Raw genomic sequence first — 15,349 nt, 5'->3', positions numbered from 1 at the left:
TAGACACGGTGAAAGAGAAAGATAAGACCCCGAGGCTGGGAGAGCTAAGCCAAGGCCTGGAGGAGCTTTTGGTTATTTACATATGCAGATCCTGGTCACCCCAGATCCCCACCCTCATCAGGAGAAACCAATTAAAACTCGCTTTATTTAATGTTTACCTTAATTAACCAGAACAATTAATGGCTGTCCAAAGTCCTATTGTGACTTTTTCAATTAAAAGCGGCCTGCGACAAGGTTGCAATCAAATGCTATCAATCATGGAGGCAATTGTCCACTGAGTACGGGCCAGGAAGAATGAGGGGGAAGGCTTAGCTTAGCTTTAAGCTTCAACCTGTATCTCACATTATTGTTAGCACAACAACACTACATACAACAGCAGTTGCATGTCTTGTACGTTTGCAGGTATGTGTGTGTGTAAGATGTAAAACCGGCGGCGCTCTTACTGGTCAGCCGACTATTGGGTGAGACCCGGTGGACCATTATCTGTCCGTCGCTGCCCGGGCTGAGAGCGGATAATGACAGGTGGCGTACACGCGCCGGAGGTCTGACAGGCTCAGGGCACCGTGCCATGTAACAACAGCCTTTACACTGGCAGCATGGCCGCGATGGCAGCCTTTAAACACTGGCACTGGTGCAGCCATGGCGGAAGTATCCCTGGCAGTATCGCAAACGGCTGCGGCGGAGGGATAGCTATTAATACAAGCCGTTAAACTAAAATGGCAGCGATTGTTAATGGTTGGGTAACCACTAGACCTTCATTACTGTCACTCAGCTCCCTGGCAAATGCATGTGAATCCGTTTGCAAGCTCAGACGACAATTGTGATTTTCAGAATAACAATTAACCTGTATGTTCGTCATTCATACAAGCGTTATTTTTTTTATTTTTTTGCAGCATGTCTACCAAGAGACAAGCCCCATTCATCCATAATGACGGCGGTATTGTGCGGAATACAAAGGTCTTGATTTGCTTACTTTTCCTTTCCTTTCATCATTATAGTTCAATTACAATCTCTGGCTGCCTAGTTGTAGGAGCCTCTTGTCTCTATGGGTGTACAGAGTCACTCCAGGCAGACGGGGGGGGGAGCAAGAAACCTCTATTTTTAAACATTTGATTTTCTCCTGCCCTCCATGGCAAATTGTTTCCTTGACAGTCTGTCTGGGCTGTGGCTGCATTTGTTAACTAAAGTCAAAGAATATGCCCCCAACACAAAAAAAGGCAAGGGCACATGCAGACACCTTTGTGTCCGTCGGCCCTCCTCAGCCGCTCTCTCTGGGTACGGAACACTATGATGTGAGCTAATCTCTCGGTACACTCTCGGGGCTATTGTTCCCGTCTGCTGTGAGCTTATTTATGTGCCACTCAATGTGCTCTCCTCTCATTTTAATACTCTAACATGGCTCAGAACTGGGAAAACAGTTTTTAAGCCCGCTTATTTGGCAGTTTCTTTCTTTTTTTACTTTCAGCGTCGGCCCTTCTGCCATATAAGTGAATGTGGATCCGTGCTGGACGTGACCGCTTATTAAAATGGCAAGTAGAGCCCGGACTCTGTGATGTTTCCATCACACAGTTTATGTGTATACAGACAGCCTGTGGGCTGCCCGTGGACAGCGTGAGATGAAAGCTACGGATGATATTCTGATTTGATGACTGTTGCTATGGCAGCAAGAGGACGATGGAGGAGGAACATAAGCATCTACAGTGGGAGCACGGACAGAACATTATCTCTCTCACTCTGTCTTCTCTCTCTCTCACACACACACATAGACATGAACACACATCCCTCGCCCCTCATCAACCAGTAGTGCAGTCCAGTAGGTCCTCCTTCGGCTCAGCGAGCTGTAAAGGTCCATCATTAGGACAACAGGGTGCGGTCCAACATTCTGACAGCTTGTCAAGAAAAGAAGCCTGCATGGCTAACTGCGTGCTGCGACTGCTCTTAAAGAGGAGAAATCCACACATCTGCACTGTTACTATGATAAGGAACCTGGCGCATTCACGGTAACTCAGCCTCTTGGAAATGGATGAACAGGTGGTTCAATAAAAGCGGTTTCTGGCTCCAGCGGATGTGTTTATAGCGTTTGCTTTGGCCAAGCGCAGCGCTAGGGTTAAGTTGATCGTCTTTCACTCCTGTAAAATAGCCAGGGGAGTTTGTGTACCACTAGATCAACTCTACAACTTAAAGACTCTAAACGTTACAGCTCAGATGATCGATATGGCACTGAGCAATGTTCTTTACGACCTAATAGACAAATCCATTCCTGCAAAACCCCCTTGGGCCTCGGGAAGGCGAGAAGGAACCTGGAGAGCACAGCTGTTTGCCCGATGTTACCATTAGACCTCTGCCTGCACACACACACACACACATCACACCAGGGAGGTTGGAGGAGACGCAGGGTGCAGCTGGTGTGCCTGTGCATGTCCATATGTATAGCTGTATTAGTACATTTGCAGATGTCTCTATCTCTCATGGTGTTGCAGTTTCCTTATTCCGCTGAGGTTATCACAGATGCAGAGCTGCCAAAAGTAGATTTGTGTCTTCTAGCATCAGAGGGAGAAGAAGAAGAAAAAAAGGCATTGTGCTCCTTCCATTCATATAACTGAAATGCTCAAATCTGACAGATTTGGATAAGGGAGCTTACACGAAGCGTTTGGAATTCCCACACTTTCTAATTAAAAGTGCAGATTGCATAATAAAAGTCAGAATTGCATCATGCAGGAGAGAAATTCCGAAAATCGGATTCCCATCTGAAATGTAGACGTGTGAAGCACCTGCTGGTCTTTCACTCGTTTCCATCACTTAAGTTGCATCTTACACAAGGAGAAAGCAAGTGTCAAATGGTTGCTTGCTTAAATTACATTTGGTATAAAAGCTGGATCTCACGAATCTCTGATGATGGCTCTGCAATATCCGGCGCAATGTCTTCCCTTGCCAGACAGCGCGTCTGCTCCTATCTTCTCTATGCCCTCGCTTTGTCTCTCTCTCTGTGCCGTGTGCTTGCTCATTAAACTGTATGGCCAGTTTTCTTCTTCAGTCTATCCCCCTTTGTCTCCATGCCCTCGCTGACCTGCCGCAGCACTTACAATACTTGATCACAACTTGGTGAAACTCGACGGACAAACTTTGGCACATCATTATAAAAATAATGGTCCGTGTTTATAAAGGATATGAGGCCCTGCATGACATTGTGCAGTCCCCCAGGTCCTCAAACAACCTACTTTATAGCCTTCACGTAACACTTGCGTTTAAGGGTAACATTCACGCTTGTCTCATTTCCAGGCAAGGACAAAAACCTACACTGTGAAAAATATTTTAAATTACTTTATTTGAAGGTCTAATGGCAGCAATCTATTGTGTGGCAATATGCCTCATTTGGTATTGGTAAGTGTAGACCTGGCAGGCATGTACTGCAGTCTTTTAATATTACTTTAACATGGCAGACACCATTTGTTTTCTAAGCCCTTTATTAATTACAATGAAATTGAACTAGCGATGATAAATATGGAAGAAGAAAAAAAAAACCTCTGGCCCTTTTCTGTAGCAACCATAGTACATTTTGATTCAACAGTAAGATTCCCATGTAGTTGTAGAGAGCATTGGAAAAATATAAAAGGCCGATGACAAAGGAAAATCAATTTAGCTTATCAACTATTTTCTATTATCAGACAGATAATCTACTTATATACTGGCTAGAAAAAGGAAGAATAAAACGATTGTCAGGATTTCGCAAAGATTTATTAAATGATTTGTGTCAAGACCAAAAAAAAAAAAAATAACACACAAATCGTTTCAACTCAGAAAGGTGAGAAACAGTGAAAAACGGCACGTTTTAATATTTGAGAGGCAAGAGGTATTCATATTTCACCAGTTTGAAAAATAAAATCATGTTTTATACGGGAACAATGGAATAAATAATTAAATTAATGTGTTCAAAGTGAATTGATGAGGCACAAGCTGTCAAGTGTAAATAAATTCATGTCTGATGATAATTAACAAGGGAATCGCTTCCTCTTCGTATCACTTCTGGATTTGTGTGATGGTGACATGCTACTTTACAGGGAAATAGCAGAACCTCTGTCTGGTTAAGAAAGAATAAAGAAAATGAAATTAAAAAAAAGAAAAACAAGTGCACATTTTTTCATCTGTCCACTGCTCTATGTTTAAATTTTGCACTGTTGTCTCCTGTTATTAATTGGTCCGATAATACAGTGTTATTGCAATTACAAGATGTGGTCTGGCATTGATGCAGGGGATTACTGAGATCTATACCAAGCCGTGTTTTCCAGAATTACTGCTTTCATAAGTCTTCATTGCAAACTTGGGGACTTTAAATGTTTGAGGCAATTTGAAAATCCATCTCCTTAAAACCATTATCTGCAGTGCGTAGTGGAAATGGAACACTTAAACCTTTTTCATGTAATAATTTAGCAGTGTGATCAGTTTTCAGGAGTAGTCAAATGTAAAAACAAATAAATAAATAATGGACATCCCGCAGCCAATCAGAAGTCAAGTGCTTACTCAGCCCAAGGTAATCACACAGATATTTGCATTTTGGAGAAGAGTGTTATCTTCTATAATGAGTGATGGGGCCCTTCGGTGGACGTCTGTTGGCTTTTGCTTTAGAAACCTTTCTGCTCAGACGATGATGTATGATCAGGCCAGTGATGTAAAAACGGAAGCTGTCCGGAAGCTGTCCACCAAGCTGTCAATCCCCAAGTGGAGAAAAAAGGATAAGACTGAATCTGAAAATGATTAAACTAATAAAGTGGTCAATTAATTAGCCTCTCAATGTAAGACAGGAATGTAGCCCAGATAATAAAGCTAACTTGTTATTTATTTTAATTATTCCATGGTAATACAGAGGGCTGAGACAAATCTAAGTGCTCGCTCTCATCGGGCCTCGTCTTTTCTCTGCTACAGCATTTATCACAGTGATTCATTTTCCAATTCCATCAATGTAATTGCAAATGAAGGATTTACATTTTATGATCGCGAGGATAGCTCAATATTTTGACAAATATGCTCATTTAATTTCTTTCCCTGCCACTGTCATATCGTCGTGTTAAATATGAGGTAGGACGCAATAGTTCTGGCATGAGGACTTGTGGTTCAAAGAAATAGTTTAAACAAATGATAATGATAAAAAAGTAAGTGCAACGGCTCCTTGATGGTATGCTGTTGGAGCAAGGTTTCCCACAATTAGTAATCCCGCTTTCTCTAAAACCATAAATTGTAATGTTATTATTCAATATATGTGCACAAATTAAACTAATAAAAAACAAGTGGCAAGAAAAGCTAGCCATTTTCTGAACGTGTATCAGCTAATAGTCCCATTGCTCCATCTTAAATGAATAGAAACAAGAGTGACACTCTCTGTGAAAGTGAATATGGAAAGCAGCCTTTTTCGAAATGTCAAACGCGGCCAAACTGCTTGCGTGCATTTTTATGTATGTCTGTTTGTCATCATTTGGGCTCGGCCCCTGATCCCCCCAAAAAGATAAAAGGATATTTCAGACAACAGTGTGCTTCCTGCAACTCTTTAGCTGAGCCCGGGTTCGTAAAGAGGTGGCTTTCTGAATCTGGTGTAGAACAAGCCTTAGTAAATAGAACCTGCGGAGCCCAAGTATGAATCTGATGCATGACAAAATATATTAACTATAAATGGTGTCACAGAATGTTTCACACATATACGGTGTGCAAATAAGAGTTACCACAGACACACCTTGCTATGTCTACTGCTTTTATCTACAATGTCTTTTTGTTTTTTTTCATATCATTTGTATTTATAATTTAAAATGAACTTGAGTGATTTGCACAGAGCCGTGACCTCATCATTCAGCCAGGGAAAACTTAGATACACTCGTATGGATGGTTTTGGAATGGCACATTGCCCACATGTACTTTGGCCGCACAGTGTCCATGTGTCTCAGCAGTAAACTTTAGATGAACTGCATTATGTCTTTCTCTTGCCTTCTGCTGCCAGTCCCGTCTTCTAATGGTGAACCGTTGTCATTTCAAGGTGTTGATGTTTTCCGCAGTTTGTCAGGCGGTCTGACGGGTGCTGGAGAAATGCCTACAGCCCTCCCCAAAGGGGTTTTCACAGTCGGACATGCAACCCCAAGCAGCCCCTCACACGAAAACACATGAAAAGGAATGAAGACACGCATCTGTAGAAACGTGAGCTCGCACAAACAGAATATCTTCCTCCTTTACTCTTTCTTAATCTGTTGTTCCCCCACCTATTTTCCTCACACACACACACACACACATTCGCAAAGTCACACACTGGCTAAATTGACTTGTCAGCTTCAATCAGACCAGGAACAGAAGAATTCCTGCCAGTGTGAAGCCAACATCATTAATGGGCTTGGGAAGGGCGGGGCTCTGAAGACAACGGGAGAGCAAGGTCGGGGCGACTTAAAATGCACTTTCATTTTGGCAGGGACGTTAGCATTTTGATTTCGGCCCCTTCACGCCAAGCATCTTTTTTTGCAAATGGCTCTAACTTTCATTATCACAAGGAACAGCGGGGCATGCAAGACTTTGTTGTGCTGATGGGGAGAAATGTGACATCCATAATGCATTTCCTATTAGAGGATGCCACGCATGGACTCACCTGGCCACGTGTCAGAGCGAGATGGACAGAGAGTGGGAATAAATTGAGTGTTGGGGGTGAAGACGGCAACATTGGTTGCAGAGTCAATTATACCAAATGCAAAAAGAAACAAAGAGCGCAGGGTGATGCTTGAGCAAGCATGTTGCAGAAACCGACGTGTCGATGTTCGGAGAGCCGTAGAACATGCTGCACGGCCCTTTGTGTGACATATGAGATCTGCTCAGGGACCAGCTTTCTTGCACCATTGTCGTCTTAAAGCCAAATGATTTGGACATTTAAAATCCTCTCCACTCACTTATGTGACTTCATCCATCCTCATTTCCGTTTCCTCTTGCTTGCATGCCCATCTGCCTCCCGCTTTTACAGCTTTCGTTCTGACCCCGGATAAAGATGGAGTCCCTCATCTCAAATTGTAATAACTTTGGTCCATATGCTCAGCCATCACAAATTGATTACTGGGTAATGCTGCAAGCACTCCCACTCTCTCACTCCCACCCTCTCACTCTTCCATCTCGTGATGTTTGCATACGGCTGACTCCATGTCCAATCCAGCCATCATTAAACAGCACCCCTGGGTGCATCCCAAATATAAACAGGCGGCTCCTAAGCCTTCCTCCCATGATCGCCTCCCTCCAGCGCCTCGTTTCTCGCCTCTCCTTTTGTCTAACACTCACTTGAAACGAGTTTCTCCTTCACCTGTTTTACCCTCAACCACTCATTCTCTTTTATTCTCATTCTAATTATACCGTAAAATTACCATTTCTATTCTCTCATTAGCATTTCTCGCTCTCTCTCTCTCTCTCATTCTCTTTTCCCTCTGTCTTTCTCTATCGCCCTGAATCTGAGCCACTGAATACGCTCCACCTTTTTTTTGGGACACATACTCAGACAGTGCCCTTGGGGATGGGTCGGAGAGCTCTGTCTTTGTTTTTGTGCACCTCTAACTAACTCTCCATCTGTGATGAGCCAAGCAAAGCCCAGCAGGGCAAGACAGATAGTTGGCACCATACCAGACCCTCCTCTCGTCGGTGGAATATCCTCCACTCGGCTTCTCAACTTCTCCTTCCTTGCGGGGTGTAGTCGCACCACAGCGATGGTTGTCAGCCGCTCTCAGGAAGCCATTCGGGTGCTGTAGACATGCCCTGGCACAATTTATTTTTGCTCAGAGCCTTAAACCAAAAATCTGCCTCAGCTGCCGATGGCTGTTTGATCCTCTCCAAGCCTGGGGGTGTTCACCGCTGGACTATCCTGAGGCTCCATCCCCAGACAGCCCCAGGTATGTCTCCAATGCAAAATCGCTGTCGAGACCGAATACAATAATAACTGCGCACTAACTTTTACCACGCATTTTGCATTCATTCACATCAAAGAGCATTCAAAGACATAACTTAAGCTTCTGCAGTTCAAACACAGGTTCAATAATGTAATTATCCAGACCTTGTGAGGAATAATTCTATTTGTTGTTCTTCCCCGGTTTTTTTTTAATCTAATTATATGAGCATGTAATGAAAGAAACAGCCAGAGTGAAAGAACCGAAGTATCCTGACTTCAGCACACGGCGAAAACAGTGAATGATCAAAGGTGCAGAGAGAAGCCCTGAGTGAAAGTGTGATATTCCCCGGGCATTTTTCACAATCATGGAGAACATCTACCAGACCGGGACCAGAAGGATGTTTCGCTCACCGTTGTCGGGCTCAGACTTCCTGTCATGCTCAGTGTCGGTAAGAGAGAGGGCAGAGTTGGCCCGGCTGGTGAGGCAAGAGCTCTGCTCCGACTTCAGGCCGCGCATCCACATGTGCTGCAGGCCGTGATTGGGGGAGGGGTCCACCTCTGGCTCTGTGTCTATGTCTGAGCCCATGCCCAGGGAGTAGCCGCGGCCATGGGCGTGAGCAGCCGATCCGGAGCACAGCACCTCGTCCTCTTCCTCCTGACGCTGCTGCTGCTGGTGGATGTGGTAGTCTGGGCTCCTCATCTGTCCGGCCTTACAGAATTCTAAATCTAAAAGAAGAGGAGCGACATGCATCATGAGATCAATGAGATCATCTGGACAGTAGTAAAGCCTCTAATGCAGGGATGCTTGTGTTTTCGCGTCAGCGACTGAGCCGACCAGGTGTTGGGTAGAAACAGGCATTTCGAAGGACAACAATGAATGCCTCCCAAATTATGCCAAGAGACAAGCTGTTATTTGAACAAGCGCTTAATAAGTTTTGCAGCAGAAGTCTGTGTCGTAATGCCGCGCTCGATTTTCCTTAACCATTGGGATAGAAGCTATATCCTGTTCGGGCTTGCCTGATGTGTGTTATCAAACTCGAGATGTATTGAACTGCTGCTCAAACAGAGCGCTGATCTCATCTATATTCTCCTTGGTGAGGTGAGGAGATCAGATAAAGATCAAACCTTATTAATATTGACTCAGTCTGAGGGAAAAATTGAGCCTCATATGCTTTCAGGTATTAGAACGCCCTTCAATCGCGGGTATCTGAGAACATCAGATCTACTGCGTTAGTTCTCTGGTTACACCTCAATTCAATTTGATTCAATTGAGCTCAACGTTTTTTCTTCCCCAGCAGTTTTCTGTTTAGAAAGTACAAGTAGAAATGATGGGACTGATGGAATAAATTGAAATCTATACAGATGCTATTGTAGCCTGGAAATCTATAGACTCCTCTGAGAAGTCTGTAGAAAGAAAAAGACTTCCTGTCCTCACTTAGTGCAGCTAATATGTGTGCTAGGTCAGGTCCTTTGAACGTGAACCGCAGTCTTTCAATAAAAGCTGCACTCCTGTTGACCACTCCATTGACCAGCAATGTGTCCTGCTGCGCCTGTTTGATGGGGTCAAGACCAACCGTGGCTCTGTTTTCCTGGAATTACACTAGCACAAGATTGGCCACGATGACACACAGACTCAAATTGGCTACAAGAGGCCAATTCAGGAGCAAATAGGCTATTTCTCCATGGCAACAAATGTGGAGTGACTGTGCGCAAAGATTCTCCAACCCTTTTGTTCAGAAACAAACCTTTAATACAAAAACTCCCATCAGGTGATCAGAATCACCTTCTTTACGTACGTTTTTTATGACGTTCCTGGAAGGCAGTTCAAACTACATTTAAAACTACTTTGCCCTGTTTCATAAGAGCAAAGATTCCACTCTGTATCAAATATGATTTTACTGTATGAACCAGGTTCATACATATTAAAATATCTGCTTCCTGAAAGGGTTCGACCTCTAAAAATTGTAACTATTTATATTATAACCTGATTCTAGTGCGGGGGGAGGGGTGTATCTAAAAAGACAGGAAATGATTAATTTGAAGTAATTTAAAGGTAAACAGAGCGTGTCTGCTCTCTAAAGTGCTGAAGAGAGGTGACGTGGGATGAAAGAGAGAGAATAGTCACATTATGAGGGAAACCAAAGAGGCAGGAAGAGGGAGGAGAGAGGGGAAAGGGCAGAAAGGGCCATTTTAAAAGATGAAGGAAAATATGAAGAACACGCGAGGGGAATTAGAGGAGAAACAAATTGGCTGATCTTTGTCAGGAACAGCGTAATCCATTAATTATGTCACTGGAGGCGATGTCCCTGCTTAACAGTTGGTTACTTAGGTAGGGTATACTATATATAACTCTGCAGCCCAAAGATGAGCAGATGTTTTGTGCAGAACTGGCTGCCATTGACATTTCAGGGGCTGCTTTGGGGCATATTTTGCACCTTACCATATGACACTGATGGCAGGCAATGTTATTTGTTATGGAAATAGAAAGGCTGAGAAAAAGACAAGTGCTTTTTGACATTGTGATATAGCAGAGCTGCATTATGATAGCCAGAGGCCATCGAAGGGCTGTTGCCTGGCCAACAACATAATAAAATCTATAGAAGGAGGCTTTCAGACCATGAAACCCTCGAAGCGGCGAGCTTGTCAGGGGTTGCAATTGTTCTAGGTAGATAATGTTGCTTGTTAGCATAGTAGGTAGGCTTAGCAGGGGCAGCAGGAGGTTGGTGTGGCTGGAAGAGTATATATTGATCACTACGATCCCTGCACAGTGGCGTGCTCCCGATGAAGTGCAGCTTCTGTCTTAACTCCACAAATGACCTGCATGAAGGTCATTCATCACAGCACACGCTGGCCCATTTCTTCTCCTGTCACCAACAGGGAAAGTTATTTTTATTATTTTTTCAGCGTCAAAGTATACGTCTGTGTGCATTTCCCTTTTACCTGCAATGTCTGTATGTGTGAGTGTGAATGTAATGAAAGGTGCTTTCACCCCAGGTGAGGCCAGAGAGGTTTGGGCTTGACCTAGTTTAGCTGAGGGAGAGAAATATCACCTCCATGGAGAGGAGATAATTGGCTGCCTCCGACTGTCCTTCCGGCTCATTGTGGACCGTAATAGGTAATTCACATAGGTCCTTTTAAAGACCTCTGTGTGTGCATAGCTGCGAGTGTCTGTGTGTGTGTGTTAGTCGGTCCACTATATGTGTGACAATCTCCCTTTGTCTATGCAATGTCCTTCAGCTACGGATGTATATTTGCAGGTAAATACATCCAGCTTAGGGGTGGCCTGAGCAGGGTACCTGGCTGGGGTTGGTTGTAGTTGCTTTGTCTTTCCCGGTGGGAGCTGAGAGTGAGGCGTAGCTCGTGTGTGTAGTCGGGAAGGGTTTCACGCGAGGTGTAGGAGCGGTGGTGGGCGCGTCCGTCCTCGCTCTCATCAGACGAGCTAGTGTAAGACATCTCCATTTCATGGCGCCCCTTCGACAATGGCTGGTACGGTTTACTGTCCATCTCCTCCATGGCTTGTAGGGCTTCACTTAGTCACTCAGCACAGCCAGAGCACAGAGAAAAGAGTCTGGAGGTGAGAAAGATGGGAGGAGGGGAGGGAAGAGAGACAGCAGGGATGAAGAAGAATAAGTAAGTGAAGGAAAATGAAAAGAAAGCCAGAACTGAACAGAGCAATATTGCCAGGAGCCAGTTATTGAACACAGAGGAATAATATTGCAACATCTGCTCATTCCAATTACAGCAGACATTCATAAACAATACTTGGCTCCTTTTATATTTCGCACCACAGGTTAGTTCCAAATCAATACACTCAGAAGGGACTAGCTATGGTGGCCACTGTGTCAGGATGCGTTGGAAGAGAAATTGGCCAAAATCAAGCACAGCTCTCTGTTCTGTCACTTGTGGTTTCTGTTTTCAAGCTATTCTAGGCTTTATCTCTCCTTCACAGACAATTCCTGTCAAACTTTGGATAAATCAACAAAATTGAAGCTTTGGCCCATGGCTGTCGCTCTCATTTAACAGTCATTTAACATTTTGAAACCCTGGTAAAGGCTATTTTTAGGATCGGTAGCGTACGGCGGCTTCTCTGGCTAGGGATGTCTGTGCTATCTTAAATGCTCATTGTCGTTACTGTTTTAAGACTATGAGGACCCTTTTAGCGATAGGAATGAATTTCTTCTATCATATTGACTGTACTATAGGGACTGCTGCATAGCGCTGGATTATATGCTGTGAATTGACAATCCATATGGTGCCTCCTTCCACATCCACAGGAGGCGCCAAAGCAAGACAAGTAGTCCAGAGTCTTCCCAAGGCTAACTTGAATCTTTTGTCCATCTTAGTAGCCAGCTGTCTCTTGACTGAATCAGACTCCAGCAAGTGTGGGGATCCCTGTCTGCTTTTTCCACAGAAACCTGCATTGTTCCATGTAGACGGGAATCCGACTGCAATGGGAAGTGTGTTTGCAATAATCATAGTCCTGAAGACTTCAACAGCCGCTAGCCACTGTCCAAGCACATCTGGAGCGTTTAATGGGCCATTTTAGGTGTTGAGGGCGTTCCCTGCCTTTACCATCTACTAGATCAGGGGTGTCAAACTCATTTTCTCCGAGGCACACATCAGCATTATGGTTGCCCTCAAAGGGCCAGTTGTAAATGTAACATTGTGTAAATGTAATGTAAATAAAATGTAACTACTCCTTAACATGCTGCTAAATAACTGTATTTACTACTACATACTTAATTAAATTATAAATATTACATATGCAATTGCATAGTTCTAAAAATGTATCGATACCTTACTGCTGTAAAAATATCCGCCGAGGTTATGTAGTCGCCGGCGTCTGTCTGTAATTTGTTCTTCAATATCTCCATTGATTATTGACCGATATTTAGGAAATTTAACACAATCATGTAGGGTGGGGGCCTCTATCTCACCAATGAATTTCATCTGGGTCGGATCCAGAATGGAGTCAGCAACAAATATTTAATTTTAACATTAAAACCCCATTTACAGATTAAAAATCAGTTACAAATACACATCAACTCTGATTCACTTTTACTTTTCAGCATTTTACAAAAACAAATGTCTGCACAAAGCTCTTGCGGGCCACAAAAAATGACGTGGCGGGCCACATTGGCCCCCGGGCCTTGAGTTTGACACATATGTACTAGATGGATTCTTCATCTTAGTTTAGGAGTCCAACCATGTAGGTTTGAAGACTCTTACCATCTTAAAGTTTACATACGACAGCTAACTTGAGATTCTCACATTCTTGTGATATCATGCAAATGCCGGGAAAATGTGGTCTGCGGACAGACACTGAGGTATACTTATTTCCAGGATAGAATCGCTTCAATCCCTGGTGTTATCATGCTCATTTAATATCTAAAATACCCTGAAATGCTGTCAGACACCAGTCTTCACTGTGTCATTGCCCTTCCAAATGCAGTAATAATAAATCCTCTTGATTCAGCTCAGATTATCTTGCTCTTCTCAACCACATCAAAATCTAGTACTGATAATGGCTGGCACAATATGCTCATATCACCAGTTCTAATGATGGATTGGTGCAATCATTAGTGCACAGAAGAAGTGATCACAAAATACTTCATATTAGTTATCCTTCACAGTGCTCTGGCCCGAGGCCTTTCCAGCCTATTTCCTTCAGATATAAAGCTTCTAAATGGAGCTTGAGGGGGGGGTCATTGCTCATAGAGACAAAGTGCTATGGTATTGACCTCTTCGGGGAGTCCTGTAGTCCATATATCAAAGCCATTAGAGCGTGTCTGCCAAATACCTCAGAGATCTGCAGCACCGGGTGATCACAACTAGTCTGATACAAGTTTACAGCTGACCTTTCTACCATCCCAGTGATGCTTTTATTCCACCTGAAAGACTCCTTCCTCTGGCCTCGTTCTCACCCTTCACTTTCTGAGGATGCATGTGCACACACGGACCAGTTTGCTCACACATGCCAAAGCCACCCACCGACCCCCGACAGCAAAAAGTCAAAAAGCCCCCCCCCCAAAAAAAAGAAGAAGAAAAAGAACCAAGTCGCTTGCCCATTCATCTCTCTCACACACACACACACATACACACATCCTGATCATCTGAAGACATTATCAGGACAGATGATCTGTAAAATTTGTCTTTCCATCCATCTACTTCTTGTGTTTTCGCCTCAGTGATGACATGACGCACAACAATGCATTTAAAGTACGAAACCACACTTTGCATACAATTATCGTTGCGATTTTGGAGCTTACCTTATTATGCCCTTGATGTAGTTGTAGGTCCCCTGCAATCGCGATACCGTTTGGTTTTGATTGGCAGGAGTTATTGCTGAGAATCAACGCCTGCTATTATCGCAGCTGCCCTGTCAGAATAGGATTGACTTGTGTCACATTATCTCTGGTGCATCAAGGAGCGAGCATACATTACCCCGTGAGCTCTGAGCTAGCTGCCGGCGCTGACTGCTGTCTGTCTACAGAGGCCCTCTGTCCCATTTTACGTCTGTCACACACCCAAGAATGAAAGCATGCAACCACGCTCGCACCATCTTGCCTCCTTGTCATGTGTTCACCTAAACAAACACGCACCCTGAACATTTTGCTTCGTACATGTAGTGCTGCTTGTAAATTGACATCTGCAGTCTGAAATACTGTCTGCTCTCTGGTATCAGTGCACCTCTGCTCGCTCTCCTCTTTCCGTCTCATCCTCGCTCTTCCTCTCCGCCTTCTACCCTCTATCTCATCCTCAGAGGCCCCTGCATTTAGAGGAGTAAGCCTGCTGGTGGGGGTTACACTCACTAATTCTAGCCCGCAGTGGGGTGCCCATTAGGGGGTGTGATTCTTGGTTTTGATGTCAAAACCTGGAGGTTGTTTCCTAGAGCCAAGCTCACTTCAAACAAGACACACGGGGTATTGTGCAGGACAAGTCAGATTTTGCCACCTGAGTGCAAATCCAGCAATTGAAGAAAGGTGTATGCACCAAATAGAAAAGCTCTGCTTGCCATTCATATCGCGCACACAAGAGTAGCAATGGCAATTTCTGAGGGGGCTGAAGTAATTAGCATAATGCTAGAATAAATGCTTTGAATTCAGAAATCTTCAAATTTTCAACATAAGATTTGTAAGGCCTCTCTAATCATGAAGGGAGAGCGTACCTGAAGGGAGAGCGACCCCTTAGTGATGATAACTGAGTGCTTAACTAATTGCATCAGTATGCTCGTACTTGGTAATTCATTTTCATCATCTACATGTGAGACCAAAGTATATAAAATTTGTAGGCCTCAATGATTTATGCATGTCCTACCTACCATATTAGCAGCGCAGTGCTGGGTGTGCTCTCAATGGAAAAATATTTTAATAGCCAAATACAGCAAAATAAAAAGACAAGAAAAACCAAAACAGATCCAGTTCATGATTCAATCTGTTTCTCATGCCAGTTTGTTTTCAC

The 15,349-nt window shown here is 43.8% G+C and overlaps 1 protein-coding gene across 1 annotated transcript in view; it reads right to left on the bottom strand.

Moving 5' to 3' along the window:
* tenm1 (teneurin transmembrane protein 1) overlaps positions 1 to 11,401 on the bottom strand; it is a 147,672-nt gene extending 136,271 nt beyond the window's left edge. The window contains exons 1-2 of the mRNA XM_068740281.1: positions 11,185 to 11,401; positions 8,300 to 8,614 (exon numbers count right to left, since the gene is read on the bottom strand). Coding sequence (XP_068596382.1) covers positions 8,300 to 8,614; positions 11,185 to 11,401 — 532 coding nt within the window. The remainder of the gene's footprint in view (positions 1 to 8,299; positions 8,615 to 11,184) is intronic.
* Between the last annotated feature and the right edge of the window lie 3,948 nt (positions 11,402 to 15,349).

This window comes from Brachionichthys hirsutus, chromosome 6 (genome assembly GCF_040956055.1).
Source record: "Brachionichthys hirsutus isolate HB-005 chromosome 6, CSIRO-AGI_Bhir_v1, whole genome shotgun sequence".
In the NCBI taxonomy this organism is placed as follows: domain Eukaryota; kingdom Metazoa; phylum Chordata; class Actinopteri; order Lophiiformes; family Brachionichthyidae; genus Brachionichthys; species Brachionichthys hirsutus.
This window is presented reverse-complemented; position numbering and strand designations above follow the sequence as displayed.